The sequence below is a fragment of the Chaetodon trifascialis genome, chromosome 8 (genome assembly GCF_039877785.1).
Source record: "Chaetodon trifascialis isolate fChaTrf1 chromosome 8, fChaTrf1.hap1, whole genome shotgun sequence".
NCBI lineage: Eukaryota > Metazoa > Chordata > Actinopteri > Chaetodontiformes > Chaetodontidae > Chaetodon > Chaetodon trifascialis.
The window spans coordinates 20,636,601-20,657,622 of record NC_092063.1 but is presented as its reverse complement, the minus strand read 5'-3'; the positions used below and the strand labels follow the sequence as shown (position 1 = coordinate 20,657,622).

The following is a 21,022-nucleotide window of genomic DNA, read 5'->3' as shown; positions in this document are numbered from 1 at the left end:
CAATAAAGAACTAGGTTCTGAGAGAGAAGCGAGTGAAACACAAAAAACTTGATTATTACAATAAGCCCTGACCCCCAGCATCCCTCACCTAAAGCACTTCACCTCGTCTGAGTTACCGCCTCTGAACAATTGGATAATCTCAAGTTTAAGTCACTGGATTCATCAATGCCACTTTTCATAATCAGATTAGTCACAACAAAGGACTCTGTAAGGCATCCTTTTATTATTTTCATTTCTGATTAATTTGCTGATTATTTTGAGTCCATAGGATGTCAAAAAATGTGGTAAAAATGTTTGTCACAAAGCCCAAAGCAATGTCTTCAGATAGCTTTTGTCCAACCAACAGTCCAAAAACCAAAGACCAGCAAATCTTTACATTTACAAAGCTAGAGCCAGCAAATGTTTGACATCTCTGCTTAAAAATGACTGAAATGATTAATCAATTAGTTGGCAATTAATCTTCTTTCAACTGACTAATTGATTAATGGACTAATCACTGCAGTTTTATTGGCCAGCCACACATGTCATGGTAAACTGAAGTGTGGGGGTGTCACTCCATGTGAAATTCAAGGTTCAATATGTACTTGCAGTTGGGGGTCACAGATTGGTATAATTCTGACAGAGCAAGAACAACAAATAAAGGAAAAGATTAGAATTGGTTTCATTTATTTGTAGACTAAAAAGCAACTTACATACTTCCAGATGTATTATCACCCAACTAAGTTTTCTTCTTATACAATATTTCTGGTCCATTGTTGCTAATAGGCTATAATAGATACAGTATAGCCACTCATCATGGGAGTAACATGTCCTACATTCGAAAATTTGAACATTTCATATACCACTTATAAGTGATATTTTTGGACAATATACTTAAAAGTGATCAGACAACAGAAAGGAAGCTACTTCTAACCAATCATATTTCAGTCTTTCAGGAACAGACAGCCCACTTCCCTTAAAAGGCACGGCAGGATTGGTTGAGTGAGCTTAACATCACATTATTGTTGTTTTGGTAATAAAAGTTGGATAAAAAGACAGGTGTCTACACCTAAAATGACAACCATAAACGTATAAAGAGCTTATGTGGACAAAGTAGGTAACAAAACGTCAGCAGTGTGGTGATACTGAGGCTACTTACAGCAGGTTATCCCCACAGTCAATGAGAGTGTCCTTAACAGGACTGGAGTAAGCTACCTAAAGCCTGACACAAAATAAACTTGTGATCTATATTGTTAACCCTGCCGAAAAAACTGTCAATAAAGACAGGAAAGTGCATCACCTGAAAGCAAGACCATCCAATTATCCACACAGATTGAAAGCACTGAGTGTCTCAACACCAACAATTAGTCCCATCCACCAGAACAAGCAGCATGGTGCTCAATCAAACAACTCTTAAGGTTACTATCTGCTTTTTCTTATGTTAAAAGACACATCATACATGCTGATGTATGAATGTTAATATTTCACACTGTGATATTTTTGGATTCATTCTGTCCTTTTAAGGGTAGTGATTGAATTACATTGGTTCTACCATGTACTGATTCACTTTAAATCATTCTGTGCCAAATTTCAGTACTCAAGAGTGCATCTGGGTGATGGACTACCTGAGAGCATAGAGAGAAAGAGAGAGAACGAGACTACCATGTCACTCCTGCAGCTTATTCTAGTCACACAGAATGACTAAAACAAAACGTAACGCAGCGCAGACAACATTCATTGCAATATTTATAATGTGAAATGCAAAGCTAGCCAGGGCAACACACCTAACCGGAGGAAACACCTAATCAAACACAAAGCTCACCTCCCAGCAGCCACAGCTAAGGTGAGCAGACCTGCAGCCAGCGCAAAAGAAGTTCAACTCTCCATGGACGATGAAACTTTAAGTGAGGCATTGACATCTTCAGGTAATTCTGTGGTTGGATAAGCTGTTGTTCGTAGGTAAGTGGGCTTTCTTCACTCTCTTGGTTGATGTTAGCTTAGCACTTTTACTGGTGTTTGTCAAAACTCAGCCACTGGCTGTGTCCGAAATTCTTTACCAACATGCTATTCAGTATGCTAAAACAGTATGTGAGATATTTTAGTATGTCCGACACCAATAGTATATGAATTGTATGTTGTATGTATGTGGAAATATTACAGTATTCAAGCCACGCAGTAGTGATGACAACATTATCACAAGTACTCCCTCCAAGATTCATGACAGATTTCTCACACCATGCCCTGGTGACAGACTGACAGGCTAGAGGGTAGGTGGACAGGTTTGAGAGGGGTGTATTTTGTGTGGTGTGTACAATGTTCTATATTAATAACGAAATGTTCTCAATAAACATAATTGGAATTGAGAATTCTGTACTCATTTTTACAACTGAAATTACATTTTTGTTACTGCAGAGAAAGTAACAAAAAATGGTACTGTTCAGTACCGATACAGTATTCCAGGTACCGGTTCAAATGTGAATGGTTTCCAAATCTAACTTAAGCATATGTACTCGTGCATGTGAACACTTTTCTTTATAGCTATAAATTTCTCCGCAGTAGCACAGAACTGGCTACCATGGGCCATTTTAAGTAGCGTTCTTTCATGCGCTTGTTCTTTTCTGCCCTTTAAAGGCACCTAGTGGACATGCAGTTAAAAGCAGGATCATATCAGAGGTAAAGAAAAATCAGCACTATCACTGACCAAAGCCAGATAATCCCAAAGAGTGAAATCCACAGACTAAGAATTTAATCCTGTTCATATCCCGCACTTGCAGATTAAAAACAGAAAAAATACACGTCAGTGGTATGAAAATCCTCATTTAAAAACAAAAGACCCCCCCCCCCCAAGCAAAAGGCTAATGTTTCAGGTTTTAAACACATGGTCCTCATCTTGTGGTAACACTCATCCTACTGACAAGCTCTGCTGTGTATAAACCCAGGGACAAATGTCCTTCAGATGCACATTACTGCCATGAAGGCTTTCAGACAAACTTGTCATACACTACTTGTATGTCACATAGACATCAACATAATTTTTCAGAAATGCCGCAGATTATGCCATCACTGTCCATGTCCACTGGACAGGATGCCAAATAGATTCTGGGTGTCAGTATAGTGTGGGTCACATTCAGGTCACTAAAGATGATTTATGTTACATGTTTGATAACTGGATGCATACAGACTGTTCTGAAATTAAAACCGTTATTGATAAAAACTTTAACATGCCCTGCCCAGTGTTATGTATAGGATTTGTTTTTTACCTGTAGTGGGTTACAAGGTGAGAACAGTTAGATTAAAAGTCTCAAGTGCTGTGACAAGTTTACTCACAAAGAAATGACGTAAGAGAAAGCAGTTACAGAGCTGTCTGAAGTATACTGTTACTATTGTGTGGCTGAAAGAAAAAAAAAAGATGCATGTTGGGTGTTCTGAATCAATGCTTAACAATTTAATGTAAATATATTTAAATGCAATTAAGAAATTCAGTGCCATTGCTAATTTGCTGCTGAAACTGATAAGTCACATAGCACCAAACAATAAAAAAATACATAAATAAATAATAATAATAATACATACTTGTCAACAAAGTTCACATGAACTCTGGCTAAAAGAAATGTGGTTGTCTATAAGACATAAATGCACACAGAACACGTAAAGTTTATGAAATTATTATCAAATTAAGTGTTTTGACAAAAGACAAAATGTGACAAAATAATTTCACTTCAAAGTTTTGTTTTTTTTTACTTTTAGAGATCTATTCTTTTTAAAACTATTACTTAACATTTAATCATACTAGTGAAATGAGAAAAATATGCCCCATTACACTAAGATGTGGCTACAGATGTTTCAATTCAGATATTAAGTTTCATATTAAAATACGTAAATCAAAATATTATTGCTTATAAATCAGACAAATATCTATCATAGTTGCCATATTCCCTGATATTCAGGTTCACAGTCAAGATGTACAACACCCCTATCCCACCATGTTGTCCTGCATCTGAGGTGCACATATTGGATTCATCTGACCAGAAATCCTATCAGCTTTAAAACGTTTTAAATACAAATACAATCTGTACACTTTTACGATGGGGAAATCAAAGAAATCTAGTCTGCCAAGCCTGGACCCATCCGATGCTCGGCAGCTGTCTCCCTCAGTCTGAGAAAAAGCGGTGATGAAAAAGGCTTTGAACGCCATCTTGTTCATTGCAGCTGCTTGGGCCCTGAATACAGGAACCCATTCATTCGAGAGGGCGGAGGGAGGGGGCACACTGGCAAAATGAATTCATCTTTGTGAACCAGTAAATACAAATGGCTCTTTTAAGAAACACCGAACATTTACCGAAACGACTCGAAATCGCTATATTTAGCAATGGATTCTTTCGATGCAGTATCTTAACACTGATGATCAATAACTTCGTCAAAGCGGCAGGCTACATATATCTTGCCTCGGTGCTGGAGGAGGCGCTAAACTCGGCTTCCTGCGACAGCACGTCTGACTGGTTGCTAAACCATCTTTCGAAACATTTACCACCAAATAAAAATCTCCGATCTCCTCTTTTCTATTGTAACACCTTATCCTGGTGTACTGACTGGGATTTGACACTTCACCGTGGATAAAGCGTGCCGGTTTTCCGGGCTAGAGCTTGAAATACTACGGAGCAGCGCGGCCCGGTGGGGCATGGTTACTGTAGCTGCTAACAACTTGCCCTGCAAAAGACCCGTGATCGAGATAAACAGATTGACAAAATCCACTTAGACCATCTCGTTTTCACATTATTAAAAGAAGTTCAAATTAAAGCCGAAACGTGTGTTGGCAAACTGTCGCTGGTTAAACACTGATCAAACTAAAATGGCTATTGCCTCCATCGGGTCCACAGCGGCGCTTATTGTCATTTTTTCCATACAATCTATACAAGCTGTGTTACCGCTTGGCAATGGATGCCGATTAATTTTACGCATTCTAGGGAAGAGTCGCACAAACGAAATTAGCCATTTGCTTTTCAGCATCACCAGTGGACGACTTTACGGCTGACTCTGCAGACTAAACGTGGGGATGTTAACGTATAGCTGACATACAGTATTCATAATCCAGGATGGTTTGGTTTCGATTCACTGATTTAAACGCTGTTAGTTCAACGAGCCCGTTTCAACATAGCCTCTAAAAAAGTCCCCGCAGATGGGAATTTCAGCATTACGTAAATAATTTTAGCAAGGCTAATATTAGCGATTCAATGCACGAGATTTACATAAAAGCAGCGCTCAACAACAACACCGTCCATATTCACTAAGGATACAGGCAAATTGTTCTGGCTGCCATGTTCGGGATATACACACCCATATCAGCCATACCAGGCTGTAAACGTAGGCTGTGGCCACTGCTGGCTAACTTGTATGGACTGGCTACGAAATAGTGGGGGTGGTGGTGGTGGTGGTGATTCTGTTGGTGAAGTAGCCATTTTTAGACTCCCTTCGTTGTCAGTTGCATGATGCTACACATTTTCAACATGAGTGGAAGTACATCCAAACTCTGCTCGCGTTTGTTTGTTTGGCTTATGCAAGTGTAACGTTAAGAAGTTGCACCTCTGTAATTACCATCTTAAATATCTCGCGTAGAGTTAACGAAGTCAACCCCAAAAAATGTGAGTAGCTAATGTGCGACCAATTAGCTTACCAGGTAATCACTAACGTTAGCCATCTATAGAGCAAAGATGTGAAAAAATCTGGGCCGACATGCAGACTCAAATGTTGGTGATAATTGGGAGCAATGACACGTCTTGAATGAACCCCAAAGTGAAATACTGTTCAGATAAAATGGCTAATAAATCAAGGCTGATATGCTTTAACCTAGACGGCTTACTTCTTAAGAGAGTGAGAAAGATACCCGGACGTTGGAGAGGGGTGCTGGCTAACCTACCGAGCTGTCACCAACTAACCTAACCTAACCTTCTATTTAACATTACCACTGACCATTAACATTAAACATAGGCTTGCCGGATAGATCCATTAGATACAGAAGCAGTTCATTATTCTTGTGGTCAATTGGCACCTGGGTTAACACAGTGCGTTAAGTTTCTCTACTAGTGACCCCCACCCACTCTACAGGCAGCAACGACTAGCTAGCAGTAGGCTAACGGCAGCTAACTGTAACGGAGGAGCCACTCAACCCAGTTTAACCCCTTTCGTCCATCTCCCCTGCTCGGCAGGCTAGCCTACTGCATAGACACTCAATGCATTTCCTGAAGCGCAATTTCACATATCAATATATATGCTTACCCGCTTTCAATCGAGGGTATCCGTTGTTTATATCACATTGACTGGAAACAGCAAAATCTTGCCTCTCCTCTCTCCGCCCAGGCGCTCAGATTTAGCTAGTTTAGCTACCGAGGAGCGGCACTCCCCGAACCCAGTTTTTGACCCGCCGAGGGGGGAGACACACCGGCACAGAGGCGCAGAGACAAGGCGGTGTTCACCCAGATAGACGTGTCACAGTCCCGTTTAGGCGTTCTTCCGTTTCAACGCAAATTCCAACTCAAAGCAAAAATCCCTTCTTGGCTTTCCCACCGTCGTCGTCCCTCTTTTCTTCCTTCACGCCAGGATCTCAGTCGCTTCTTCCTCCGGCCATCAAACAGCAGAGATGGGCGCGGTAACCCTGCACTCAGGTCTGGGAAACCCCACGTTACGGCAGCGTCACAACGCACGGCGAAGGGTCGGCGACCACTCCAACAGATCAGGAAATACTGCCATTTTTGGTAACAGCAACTCACCTAGGTAACATTTACTTAGCAAAAACACTACTTTTAACACCACAACTTTGTTTATTCGAAGAGTTTAGATTAAATGTGATCAGAAAGTGCGCATTTTGAATGCCTCAATGGCTTAGAAGAATTGTCTTTCTACACAGCAGCCTCTGTTTACAGTGTTCTACACAGCTCCACAGGTTCTCGGAGATACACTCTAATTTATCAGCGATAATAAATTCACATAATTAAGAATTATTGTATAAACTTGTTTGTTTTGCCAATATTATATTGCCGTAAACCGTTCGCACTCTAATATCCAAAATAAATGTGTCTACATAAGACCCAGGGATCTAAAGTGGACGTCTCCAGGAAAATGTGACTTCAATGGCAGCAGAAAAAACGCTACTCCAAGCCAATAACACTGTCTCATTTGCAAACCAAAACATACTGTGCCACAAATTTAACTACAGATATGCACGTACTTCCCTGTCAGCCCAGCCAAAACACATTACTACATGTAGACCTACAGTCAACATAAACCACATTTTCTATAAAAGCAAAAAATTAAATCCCATTATTTGTACATTCAGGACTAATTATCCCCACACTGTTAGTTTGAAGACCTATTCATATTTGCACTGTTTGTATATGTGTACATTATTGTAGTTTGACAGCAATTAGTCACTGCCCTTGTCCCCAGATGGCATAAGTATAAGATAGCAATGGAAGATTTGTTGACAAGTGATATTCCCATTAAATCTGGTATACATTATGGTTTATGAAGTGATGTTGCCGTACACAAGCTCAAGCGAATCAGTGGGGACTGACTTCTTGTGCTGAGTGTTTGTGGGTGGACCATCAATTTCAGCACAGAGATGGCTTGATCATTATCAACAGTAGTCTAGGTAGAGTGCTCAGAGGAGGGGTTAATGCTCAGTGGGTTAAGGCGTTTCTTGGAGACGTGGAACACTTTGCTGTCCTAGAGGACAGCAAAGTGTGTATGGACTTGGTCCGATGGGGAAAGACAGAAGCATCGCCAGCTATGGTTTGGATGAAGAACACTCCTGAGGGAGAGAGCGCTGGTCTGTCTACTGTAGCCCAGCATTTAGGGATGTACTGTTTGTGCCAGATCTGTTTTGCTGTTGTCTTATTGCACAAATATTTTTTCACTGACAGTCACCATTTTGGCTCGGGTTAAATGAAATGTGAAATGGGTAAGAGCCAGCATACCACGCGACTGTGTGTGTGTGTGTGTGTGTGTGTGTGTGTGTGTGTGTGTGTGTGTGTGTGTGTGTGTGTGTGTTCCCAGCAGTTCTATAAACCTCAAACCTGTAGGAGGAAACTGGTCTCCTATCCTGTATGAACAATCACCAGCTGTGGGACGGTCAGCTCTGTAACCACACATAATGCACCTACATGAGGTACCTTCCCCTCAGTAAGTGTACGGTTATTTTATGTAGGGGTGTGTACACGTGCATGCGCGTGAGCGAGTGAAAACCCGTCTCATTCACTCACATTTTTAGATGTACATTAACGAAATAGGTGATCTTGGTGGTGGATTAGAGACCTTTTTTTTTTTTTTAATTAATTATCGACATTTAACTTAAAATAAAAAAGACTCAGGGTGAGCTGGAAACACTGCCCCTGTGTATGTGTGTGTGTACTTGTGTACCAGACATTGTTGTGGGTGTGGGTTTCCACCGGGACTCATCTGCCCAGGCTAATGCTGGTGAGATTTAGTTGCCCCTGGATACACCCCAGCCTGTCTGCATACATGTGTTGTGAAGCTCCTTTAGCAGAGCTTCAGGCCACCCAGGGGAGAAAGCTTATTGTCTGCATTCAGCCTTTGGATGAGGAAAGGGATCGACCCACGACCCAAGCCCCTGCTTTCTGTGTGAACTGTGATTCAGTTGTGATCGATAAAAAGTGGTCAAACTATGACAAACGCGACGGTGATTGTCATGGAGGAAAGCATTCAAACCAGGGGAGTTCAACAAGCACTCTATTTTTTTCTGTAAGAAACATTTGTTTGTCATTTTTATAACTAACACTACACACGTATGATGATGGCACATCAGCCTTCTGTATGTGGAAAGGCAGTAACCATATATAACCGTACATATTTTTAAATATATTTTCTACTGTGCAATAGTACGAAACACTGTATTATATTATCCATATCCTACCATGTGCAACTGAAACTGAACCATCCTTCTAAAGGCAACTTTATTCTTATAGACTTTTGTATATAACATACATATGACAGCTGATTCTATTTTGTATTCCTTTTTATTGTCTATTTGTCCTTTTTTATGTCTCCTTCTTTATTCTTGCTATGATTGCTGTCTGTAACAACATAATTTCCCAGGCGTGGTAATAGTTCACACAGGCATGGCCTCCAAGAAAGTGTTGCCTTTTGTCACATTCACTAACTCTATGGGTTGTAGTCACATACAGACAGAGGGGTTGGCAGACAGAGACACACAAACACACGCACATGCACATCCTCTCAGCAGAGCAGGGACCGTAAGTAGCACTATCTCACAGCATTAGCGAGAGATCAGAGGAGAAATCAGATTAGAAAAAGAGGCAAAATGGCAACACAAATATTGCCTAATATGATCTCATACATTTCATAAAACGAGTGACATTACATGAGGCTAAGCTCATAATGACCTTGCTTTTTATAGGCAGGTTGGGGTACAGTAATCTGATTTAGCATAATCTCCTACAATCTCTGATAAATGCTTACAGCATGTATCTCTGAGAGAGGTCAGAGCCTATTGGTCCATTCTGAGGCATTACTGACATCTGCTGTTCACATAAACACGGCCTAGTTCATATAGGGTTTGGACACTTAGGAGTTTATCAAGTGAGGCTCATCTTTGGAAACCTTGAGTGATGCTGTAAATAATCTAGATGAGATTGTCTTTGGTGCTGTGTCAGTCTGAAATGGTTTCCTATGTGTCCTGGGACTATGTTGATGATATTTATATTCCACATACAGTGGAGCACACAGTTACATATGTGGAGGGATCACATGAGTTCAGTCTAATATTTAAATACATACAAAGGAGTTGTACATTGGTCCAGAGGCAAGCAAAACAGCAAAATGAAAACCAAAACCCCACCACATTTGAGCAGCATCCCATTGCTCCTTTCAGTTAGAGTATGGAGTGTTGATCTTCAGCACATACTTCCTTTAACCATATGATCCCTGTCTGTTGAGAACATGTGCTGTCCAGTGAGGTGCACAGAAATGGCTTCAAGACAAGTTCCTTAATATTTTGAAGAGGTAGCTGTAATGTTGTATTGATAGACTTGATAGCAGCGTGCAGGTGCTTTTTTTTTTTTTTTAATACTTTTTCCGTCTTTTGAGCAGATTTTTATCTTGCACCTGCGAAGACTGTACATTTTTGTATGTGTGTTGTGTGTGAGAAACAAGATGAGTCAAAATAGTCGGAAAAGAAGTTCTTAAGTCCTATCGTAGTGACTTGTTCACAATGCATTTTCAAAATGAAATTGGAAAGACATCTTCCCCGACTTGAACTATTTTAAACACACTACACCGCTTTAAATTCCATGACATTTCAGGAATTCCAAAACCACTGGAGGGCCAGTGGGGACATTAGGGGCTCCTAGTGGTATGTGCTTGTAAGTGTTAACAGTCTAGTGCAGCACTGGGCCGAGTCCACAGCCCCTCTGGATGGATTAATAACCCCAGGACAGACTGGAGTGATCTCCATAACGTTCAAAATCAAGTGAAATGTATTTTGATCTTCATTACCAATCAGACATTAGCCACTAAGTTTTGTCCACTGTCCAAGGAAATCCTCTAATTCAGAATTGTAAAGCACTGTCATAGCGTGCTGTATTGTACAGATAAAAATGGGAAGCTTACACAGAAGTGGAATGACACTCTTTGATCTAATTCTGCTTATTTAACATCCACTTAAACCGAACTTTGAAAAAACAGGCGAACTGGAAATTTCACAAGCTAAATTTAACAGCGTTACACAGCACAAGTGCCTACTTATTTAGTGGCTCTCCAAAGTACCAGAGTTAAACCAATCACCTCTGGGTTTTTGAAAGGTGACAAAGGTAAAATATTCTTGGACTGAAGCTGCCAACAGCAGATATATAGTTTATAGAAAAAAAAAATCATCCTACTAGTAAGATTACTACTGCTTTTATTGATTTTACCATTATTACTGTTACAAGTAAGCCCACAGCTCCAACTACAACTATTGATGCCACATCATAGTCTAGACAAATACACCAGTTTATCCCTCATCAATACGCTTTTATACCGAAATACTGTTTTCCATCAGTTATCCAGATTATTATATTCCCATTCTGTGTCAGATTTCATACACTGCGCAATGTTTGGCCTCAGTGTGAACTCTTTTCACTTCATAGGTACAGTACCAGCAGTGTTACAGTATGTACTGTATACATCTGCTGGCTTACATCAGCTGACACACCCTTAACCATGATATAACACAGCTGCTTAGTCGACCTTTCACACGCCCCCTGGTGGTAGAATTAGGTGCTACAGCCAGCAGCATCAATAAATGGGCTGCCCAGAAATAATTTAGATGTTACCCTTAGTTGTTACCCTTCCTCTGCTTTGGAAGCAATATAATTATAGCTATAACAGAGGTACAATAATAAAGCATTTTACAGTTATTTTGGCTCAATTTTCACTGCGCAAAACCTGCAATAAATTAAAACTTCTCACTGTTGAACATAGAATGCTGTGCTTAACATGCTCAGTCTCAGTCAAAATGTTCTTATTTTTCATAAACACATTATCCAGGTGGCCACAATTACTTCCTTTGGTGCTGTCAGAATGTTGTAATGTGATGACTTTCTGTTGCAGTAGTGTCAGCTGTGTTATCTAATGTTTGGCGTCCTGATATAAACCATGAACAGAACAGCAAAAGCAAGCTGCTGAAAAGACACATTACACCGATGGTTAAAATTCAATGATGAACACACAGTACAACTTCAAACATGGGATGCACGATGCATTATCTACTTTGTTCAACTTTCCAGAGAAGAAAACTGAGACAAAACAAATGTAAAATACTGCAATGCACAATGTTTTATTCCAAATGTGTATTTTCCTAGTACTGTGTGTAGAGCCGTAAATGTGACTCACAGTTGAAACTTTTTGTAAGAGTAAAAATCCTTCAAGTTGAAATCCTGAAAATTGATGAGGCGGCTGTCTGTGTCTGACTTGCTGAGGATACCTACTTCAATGTGTGAAACACGAATCTGAATCCTTTTTATTTAAAAATGAATTCTATGGTACTGCAAGTCCTTCGATGGGTTGATCACACTCAGATATTCAGAACACTTCAGTCTTGCTGTGCATAAGTCCAGCATAACCTGTAAGGCTCATGAAGGCTCTATAGAATCACATCAGATCCTTAAAGGACACTTAATCAATTGCATCTTTAATAAATAGATTCAAGTCATAAGTAACCAATTAATGCGTTAATGATTATGTGTATTGCGTCAGTGTGTGTGTGAGCAGATTTCACACTGGCTGGCCTTCAGGTAGTGCAGAGGTCAGTCAGCAGTGGTGGAGACCGAAGCCATCAGGGTGACTCTGTAAACGTTCGTCTCATCCCCCTTCAAGGTAACAGGCACGCATGTTTGCACCACCTCATATGGCTGAAACACACACACACACACACACACACACACACACACACACACACACACACACACACACACACACACACACACACACACACACACACACACACACACACACATCAGCCAAGGCAGTGATCTCATAAATAAATACCTGAAGTACTGTGGATGATGTTCAAAAATCTTGTTGAAGGTTGATGCTGCTGTTACTGCACAGCTGCTGAGTTTTGTGTCAATATTTATTACCTTAAAATTCAAATATGTCTATACTAAAATGAGCAGGAGTCAGTTTTCCAGCAGGATTCAATCCTTGTGTGGGTGGAAAAGCCTGAGAAACAGCACAACACTAAAAGTCTTGACAGGCGAAGCAACAATCTTTTTGGCAATCAGTAATTCACCTTTTATCAAAACATGCTTTGAACGACCACTTCAACTCATTTTCAAGCCCCTTTATTATTTTACATCAGGATTGCTATAAGGGTTTTTTGATGCTGGTCAACAGAAAAACAACATTATTTTCATTTGTTGTAAAATACAGATTTTGTCAACAAAACCCTCACAGACACACCTTTAAGATGTTTGTGATTGATGCAAACATTTCCTTATACACTCTCTACGCTAAAGGTTGTTTTCCATAATGATCTCTACCTCACCTTGTACTCGCTGGGGGGAGTCCACGTGACAGTGATGGTGCGTTTGTGGCCTGGGTCCACAGTGCCTTTGCTGGGCTCCACGCTGAAGCCCTGCTGTCGCAGGGACGCCAAGTTATCGCAGAGAAACTCACCACTCTGGAGAAAAACAGACAAAAAATAGACAAAAAAAATAAACAGGTGAATAATTCTCTCACGATGCATCACAATGTACATGACGAAACGTGGCAGCAGTCAGTTGCATATTGGAGCAAATCTCTTGCTCAGGATATCTGGGCTGTCAGGATCTGATGACATCACAGTACCTTCTTACTGGGCAGTGTGGAGCGGATGCAGCCCACCTGCAGCTCCCTCACTGCAGGTGTGATGGTTCCTTTGCTGTAGCTGGCCCGCAGGCTCACCAGCACAGGGATGGTGGGCTTCTCCATCACCTCTGATTCTACTCAGAGAGGACCAGATGAGATGAGATGACAAATCCTACCATACTTTCTCTTATGACTTGACTTTAATGCCCACCAGACTCATATACATAGTTAAGACTGCTCACAATCTGCCCTTCTGTTCCAGAGTTATGGTGTTGCAAAATGATCAGAAAAGTGTTTTTGCAGAGCATGATGAAATCACAGTGATGTTGGCTTTTTGGATATAAAATGTCATCACTTCATCATTTTATCCAATGAAACATTTGTGGGAAATCTTGACATAATTAGTGCATTACTTATTAATTATGGTCCACCACCACCACCACCACCATGGACCACCAAAATCGAATCAGTTCATCCTTGAGTCCAAGTGAACGTTATTTTATATCGTAAATATTGTGTTCATGGGACAAATGGATGTATGGACAAACATCCCGAACTGATATAACTTAGCTGTGCCAATGCAGAAGCTTTAAATTGGACTTAAATGGGACACCACACAACCATAATATGACTCTAACAAGAATCCATGCTGACCTAATCTTCAGTATGATGGCTTACACAACTCAAGCAACTTTCAAGAGTCTACTAATTGATTTCTGTACAGAATGGAAATTGATGAAAATCAATGTCTGCCCAAAAGGAACGGAAAAATACACTCAAAAATCTTAAACTGTGTCTCAAAATGTGTGGCATGCATTTGAATATCCAAGATGTATAGTACAGGAGCTAGCTTCGTCAAATGAACAGTAACCTCGTCTCGGATGTGTGCCAATTGCACACGTGGTTTTGGTGGTGAAGTCTGATCAGAATGCAGGTGACAAGCACATGGGCTGTCAGCTATGCTACAATTAGTGTAAAATACTGCATCAAAAAATCACCATCCAAAAAAAAAAAAAAAAAAAAATACTACATCACATACCCTTGCTCGCATAAATTGTGGAATGTGACTGGGCATTATTTGTCATCTTTATAGTGTCAGAGTCTTTTTGTTTTCAGCCTGAGTTCCCTGTCTTGTTTGAGCCTTCAGTATCTTGGCTAATATGCTTGAAATTGAATCAGTTTCCATGAAATATTCCCATCCCATCCCATTTTCTATGCCGCTTATCCCTTTCGGGGTCACGGGGGGGCCGGAGCCTATCTCGGCTGTCAACGGGCGGGATTGCCAGCTGATCGCAGGGCACATACACACACCATTCACACTTACACTTACACCTAGGGGCAATTTAGAGTCACCAATCAACCTAATGAGCATGTTTTTGGTCTGTGGGAGGAAGCCGGAGCACCCGGAGAGAACCCACGCATGCACGGGAAGAACAGGCCGAACCTGCGACCTTCTTGCTGTGAGGCACGCGCACTACCTGCTGCGCCACCGTGCAGCCTTCCATGAAATATTTCCACAGATAAACAGTCCAGTATTGATCTGCTCCACACTAACTGTATTCCATTCAACTAACATCACGTCCGTCATAACAGACGTGTATGACCCTGGTGTTCAGATGAAGATGGAGACTTTCATACCTATTGGCTGAGGTTGATTGGTTATCAGTGGTGGGAGGAGGGATTCAACGGGCACTGTCAGCAGGTCTCCCCCATACAGATACATGTTATGTGAAGAAGCAGCACCCTTCAGATCCATCACACACACTTTACTCTGAGAGACAGAAATGGCCCAGTGTTAAGGTTGTTATATCATAAAAACCAGCGTGAACAGAGGATGGGAACAGGGTGCCTTCAGTACATTTGGAAAATAAGAGCGCATTGGGAGGACAACATTATGCCTGGACCACGTGAGGTCAGGTTGAGTGAACAAATGTGTTCAAGGTTTGAGTGTTTGTGTGTGTGGTGCTCTGCTGACCTTATTCATGAGCTCTATGGTTAGTCTGTCAGAATAGTTGACAGATGAGTGGTCAGGGTGAAAGGTGACAGTGATGTCCTGGCTCTCTCCTGCAGCGATGCTGCCCCCTGCTGGCACCACACTGAACACACTCAGTCCACTGTAATTCTGGGTTCCTACAGGATATATAAAAAACCACATAGTGTTACTTCTTATTTTTTACATATCAGCTTGCAGATACTGATGTTAATCAGCCGATATATTGACCTGGCCGATTTATTGGTCTACTCTAAAATACTCTAAAAACAGAAAAATGTATAAAATTCCCTCTAGCAATAACAGATTAATCCATGATAACTAAAAGATAAAACATTAACAATTATAAGCGCATTTTTTGGTCAATTTCTTCTTCCTCTTTTTTTTTTTAAAACTTTCTAAAAATGATTTAACCACACTGTAAAGCACTGTGAACCGAATCCATTTGCAACTGTACTACACAAATACCCTTGAGCTTAGTTTGTACACTGAATCTACTGACACACAGCCTCTTGTGCACAGTCCACACCCCTCATAAAGCTTGAAATAGTAACAGCATGGTCTCACTGGGCAGCAACAAAGGCTGGCTGTTGATGTGTACCACTGATCCATGAAAACACAGCAGTAAATGTCTATCTGCTGCTTAATTGGATACAGCTAAAATTAAGACCTTCTATGAAGCTCAATGGATTTTACCTTATTCACCATTTCACTGTACTCAAAAAAATCAAAAAGCATGGCTGAGTATGTTATTGATTACTAACAGACATGACAGAATGAACCTCATGTCAAAACATAAATTATATTTACTGATGGCTGTTTTTAAAAGTATTATGTTGATTAGCTTATTAAACATGTCTGGATGTTTGCAGCATTTTATACTATATACTGTATTTTATACTATACTACACTATCTTTATAGCTTTTTGTGTGCATATTCTGATATATACGGCAGTTATGCATTGTGACAAATTAAAGGAAAATCATGAGCCTCCAGAGGAGCTTCAGTGCTCCTTGTTGTGGATTCATAAAACTGGTGACTATGAAGGCTATAGCATAACATTCAAGCCCTTTTCATACCCATAAAAAACCCATGTTACTTTACTCAGGTTTGTCTGATCCACCTGTATGTTATGATGAATCAAATGCTTGGTGCTGAGAGGACACAGTGCTGTACATCTTTTTAGAGCTGTAGCAAACGACGTTGTCAAGTTCCTTGATGAGTCACTGCAGTGTTAATTACATCTTACCCACAGTAGGCTGGGCCTGAGAGTGTGTGTCACTGCCCAGCAGGAGGGCCACCCTGTCAGCTCCACCCTGGGGCATGGAGGGAGAGAGGCTGGCCAGCTGCACTCTGAAACCCACTGCCACCGCTGAGCTGTTCTGCAGCTGCAGGCAAGACAGGACTTAATGTCAGCTCCAAGGCTGCAACCTCTTCAAAAGCATCAAGGTAATCAGTGCAGATCAACAATCAACATTCAGTCCTGGATTTGTAGATATGGAAAAACAGGGAATGTCTTAGATCGCATTGATGTACTTCTCCTTATTGTCCTTTTACCATCAGCACACTGCTGACTGACCTTCAGGACCTGTGAGGTGCTCTCCTTCTCCAACACATAGCCAAAGTCAAGGAGGCCTCCAGGGTGGGAGGATGTGACAGCAGGAAGCACACCCTCTCCACACAGAGTCACCTCCAGGTTCATCTTCTGGCTTTGTACCTCCAGAGTCTCACGGTACTGGAGAACAGCAGAGGGTGGGTGGGTAAGGTATAATTCAATATTCATAATGTTACTTAAATAATCTTTCACACGATTTGAGAGGCACTATAGCTAATTCTGATGAAGACAGGACGGGATGGGATGACAATCATTTTGGATAATTCAACTCCACTCTGAGACTCAGGGGTCATTCATTAGTGTGACACACTGGTGAGTGACATGCTCATGTTTATTCAGATCTAGCTAAAAGCGAGTGCTCCATGGTAAACTCTACACTGTTAACACACCTTTTTCTCCAGACCTGGACTGAAGGCCAGGACCAGAGTGTGTTTTTCTCCAGGTCGTATACATCTGAGAGCGTTGAGAAGAGAAAAAGCACCATGCACGTCCAGCACTGATGACCGCAGCTTGGAAATGGTCAAAGTAGTAGTAAAATTAGGGGGTAATCGAGATGAGGAATGACATATGACAAAGGCCTCCAGACAGACTTGAACCTGGGATGTTACGATTACACAGCAAATGTCTTTAATGCGTCGACTACGAGGGCAGCCCGTCCAAGAGGTTTCCGCCTCCATCCCAGCACAATGAAGGTGAACAAAATTTCATTCATGGCCAACGCAACACTGAAATTTTTCATTTAAAATTCTCAAAAGCAGCATCTATCTCCAGGGAACGAGTCCTCATTCCTCTGTAACACCCACAGTCCATTCAGTGAACAGAAGTCCATGTCAAAGCAGCGTGGATGCTCCAGTGGCGAGAGTTTAAGGTGCTGGTCACAAACCGCCATATCCTCTGTTCCACTCTGACCGCAGACCCTTGTTGCATGTCACTCCCTATCTCTCTCTCCCCCCATTTCTTGTCATCTCTGTTCTGTCTGCTCTTACATAAAGGCACAAAAAGAAATACTGCTGTTGAATTTCTAACTTTTTGTTGCTGTGACCACCACAAACTAAATTCCATTGATCTCAATCATATTAAGGAGGCAGAAATCACAGACACTGATACTTTAAAAACTGAGCAAATAAAACCAAAACTATCTGTGGTGTTAAATACTTGCAGGCGTAGATGAGAAGAAAGTTTGGTTGTAATCTGGGTGAACTGACCCTTTAATACACACTAATTATACTCAGTTAAAAGATACTGAAAGTAAAATGGACCTGTAGCACAAAATATCTGTCTTTCTAATACTTGTATTCAAGGATGTGCACAAGTTTTTCATAAAATATGTTCAAAATTTGTATTTTAAGACGTGGGCATACAACACAGATACTATCAGGTGTGATTTAGTGACTACAGAAAATCTATTTCCGTTTGCAGTTTCAAACATGACTCTTTGTTCTGTAGTTCCACATTTTGTTTTTGTGTGTTTTGACAGTCAAGCTGATCAGTATTTGCTGGAGAAAGGATACGTCCAAAGATTCCCTGGAAATGTTCTGAACTGTAAACCTCTTGATCACCCTTTCCCCTGAAAATAGAAGCCACAAATACAAAACTATAAATACTGTGAATACAAAAAAGGTATGTGAGGAACCCTCAAGCAACATAAACTTTCAACATCACTCACCCACTGTCACCTGTTGGAAGTCTATGATACTGTGTCCACTGCTGGATATTACCACTAGAGGGGGCTGTACAGCAGGGCACAGCAGCTTCAAGTCAAGAGTATTGAGGGGACTGTGGAGATATTGGACATGACAAACTATGAAAAAAGGAGTATGTGTAACAACTCCCACTTTGAGTCATGAGAATGATGGAAAATAACACACATAATAATTGGGGCAGCTATGGCTCAGGAGGTAGAGAGGTCGTCTGCCAATCAGGAGGTCGGTGGTTCCATCCATGGCTTCGGTAGTCCACATGCCAAAGTATCCTTGGGCAAGATACTGAACCCCAAAACTGCCCCTGATGCGGTGCCATCAGTGTGTGAAATCATATATATGTCTCTTAGGATAAAAGCGTCTGCCAAATGACGAACTGTAATTGTAATTTTCATGCTGATCAATTCTCAGTTCTTAAAACAACTACTTATGATCAAATGCTTACAGACATGGTTTCCTGGTTATTCATCTGTCATTCCCCCACAATGTTATACATCAAGCTTTTAAATCTCTCATAACTGATTACTTTTGTGGATCCTTGCACCACAGAAATTGTAGCCTGAAGCAGCCTAAAGCAGGGCCGGGCCCCTCGAGCAAACGCCTGTTCCATCCAAATAAGTGAAATAACCGTGAATCTAAAAATCGTCTGCATTTTAAAACAACATGAAAATTGGGCTGCACAGAGATAACCAAATAGTCTGTATTCCATCTGAATCTCTGATCCACAACTCTGTACAAACAAGAGAGACAGGACAACATTCAACACAAGATCCACCTGAATAGCCTCGGGATATATCCTTCATATGAACTGCTTAGATCTAAACCAAAGGTGTTTCTATCTTATCCCAAAGGGCATTTCCTCAAACATTTAGAGCCGATGGATAAAACCTAAACATTACTGTAGAACTAAGAGATGGGAGGGAGTGACCAGAGAGTTTAGATGCATTTTTCCATTCATACATTCTACATACACAGAGAGAGTTTGCACACTTTCCACAGCCGATGTGTAAAAATGAACCATAGCTTAACATGATTATTTCCTCATTTGTTATTGGCAGAGATCATAGTAAGAAGAAAGAAGACATTTCCCAACTGGTTTCTCAACAATGTCAAGTGGTGATTTCTCTATCTAATTTCCCAAGGTTATACCAGGCAGACAGACTGACCACCTGTCAGAAGCGACGACTAAAGTACTATTTTTGTGGTAATCTGTGAGTTCCTCATGTTCTCTTCATCACTGCGAGCCAAGCTGTTTCTCTTTACTGGGTATAAAGGAAAGTTAAATGACTGTGTTCCACACAAAAAGGGTTACAGTGATAATGTTTCTTGCAGGCCAGCCTTGATTTTTTTTCCTCCCATAGCAGAAATCTTGGGTTTTTGATAAAGTAAGAAATTAAGAAACAAGAGCATCTCCACAAATCAGCATGGTACATGACACATATTTGATATAAAAAGAAAGCTGATGCGGCTAAATGCTATCCAGCTCCAGAATTCACAGACTGCATGACTTGTTGGGCAAAGCAAGCAACTCTGGACCCTCAGAGGTGCTGACCCCTGGAAGATCCAGGTTTACTGCATGTGAAGAAAATGAGATGAATTCCATTTTTTCAGCAGATTTTGGAATATGCATCACTAAAACACAGTATCAACTGAAATGCTAGGGCGCTAGAAGGAGTTTGACATTTTTACTGGCTGCCAATCACAAATTAGCACACAAAAACCAAGGGCAAGCTGTAGTGTTTCTACTGGATCTGTGGGCGAAATCTAATGTTGTCATGTGTGCTCTCAAGTTTGCACATAATGGCTACTTGGAGGTGACGGGGTGCACAATGCATAGAGTGCATGACAGGTCAACAGGTTTGCCTTACAACCCCGTGGCAGCTGAGATATGTCATTTATATCAAATGCAGATCTTATTTTCTGCATCAATCTGTGGGGAAAAATGCAGTGGAAAAGGGAAATCTTTAAATCATATCAGTACTTCAAATGGCAAACATTGGGTGCAGTGAAGACCCACAGAAAAAGGACCCAACATGACAAAAGTCTGACACGAAAGGGCCTGCAGTGTGTTGTACAGAGCTGTTACCTCCATGCTGGCTGCGTCTGTCGGTCTTCCTCTGAAGGGTTTCCATCAGACACAAAGCAGGGAATGGTGTACTCACTGCAGCGCTGGGTGAAGGAGTACAGCAGAGAGGCTCTGGCCTCCTCGTACTGCTGTGACCTTGAAGAAAACACCCAGCACTATCAAACAAACTCTCCTCACACGCTCGCACAATGAAACCCTTTTCATCAAAGTTTTCCAGCTCTGTTGAGATCATACTACTGTATGCATGGTGTGATCACTGCAAATGAAAAGAAATGGGAATACTGATGAAATC

General features: G+C 41.1%; 2 protein-coding genes across 3 annotated transcripts in view; both read right to left on the bottom strand.

The window, feature by feature from the left end:
* gnb1a (guanine nucleotide binding protein (G protein), beta polypeptide 1a) overlaps positions 1–6,642 on the bottom strand; it is a 34,638-nt gene extending 27,996 nt beyond the window's left edge. The window contains exon 1 of the mRNA XM_070968234.1: positions 6,253–6,642. The gene's annotated coding sequence lies outside the window, so the exon portion shown is untranslated. The remainder of the gene's footprint in view (positions 1–6,252) is intronic.
* Positions 6,643–11,823: 5,181 nt separating this feature from the next.
* Positions 11,824–21,022, bottom strand: part of cfap74 (cilia and flagella associated protein 74) — a 53,470-nt gene continuing 44,271 nt past the window's right edge. For both annotated transcript variants that reach the window (XM_070968228.1, XM_070968229.1), the window contains 11 exons: positions 20,731–20,865; positions 18,611–18,720; positions 18,456–18,511; positions 17,334–17,453; positions 16,909–17,064; positions 16,579–16,717; positions 15,314–15,468; positions 14,977–15,109; positions 13,339–13,472; positions 13,037–13,171; positions 11,824–12,401 (listed from right to left, as the gene is read on the bottom strand). In XM_070968228.1, the coding sequence (XP_070824329.1) occupies positions 12,297–12,401; positions 13,037–13,171; positions 13,339–13,472; positions 14,977–15,109; positions 15,314–15,468; positions 16,579–16,717; positions 16,909–17,064; positions 17,334–17,453; positions 18,456–18,511; positions 18,611–18,720; positions 20,731–20,865 (1,378 nt within the window). In that variant the 3' untranslated portion in view covers positions 11,824–12,296. The remainder of the gene's footprint in view (positions 12,402–13,036; positions 13,172–13,338; positions 13,473–14,976; positions 15,110–15,313; positions 15,469–16,578; positions 16,718–16,908; positions 17,065–17,333; positions 17,454–18,455; positions 18,512–18,610; positions 18,721–20,730; positions 20,866–21,022) is intronic.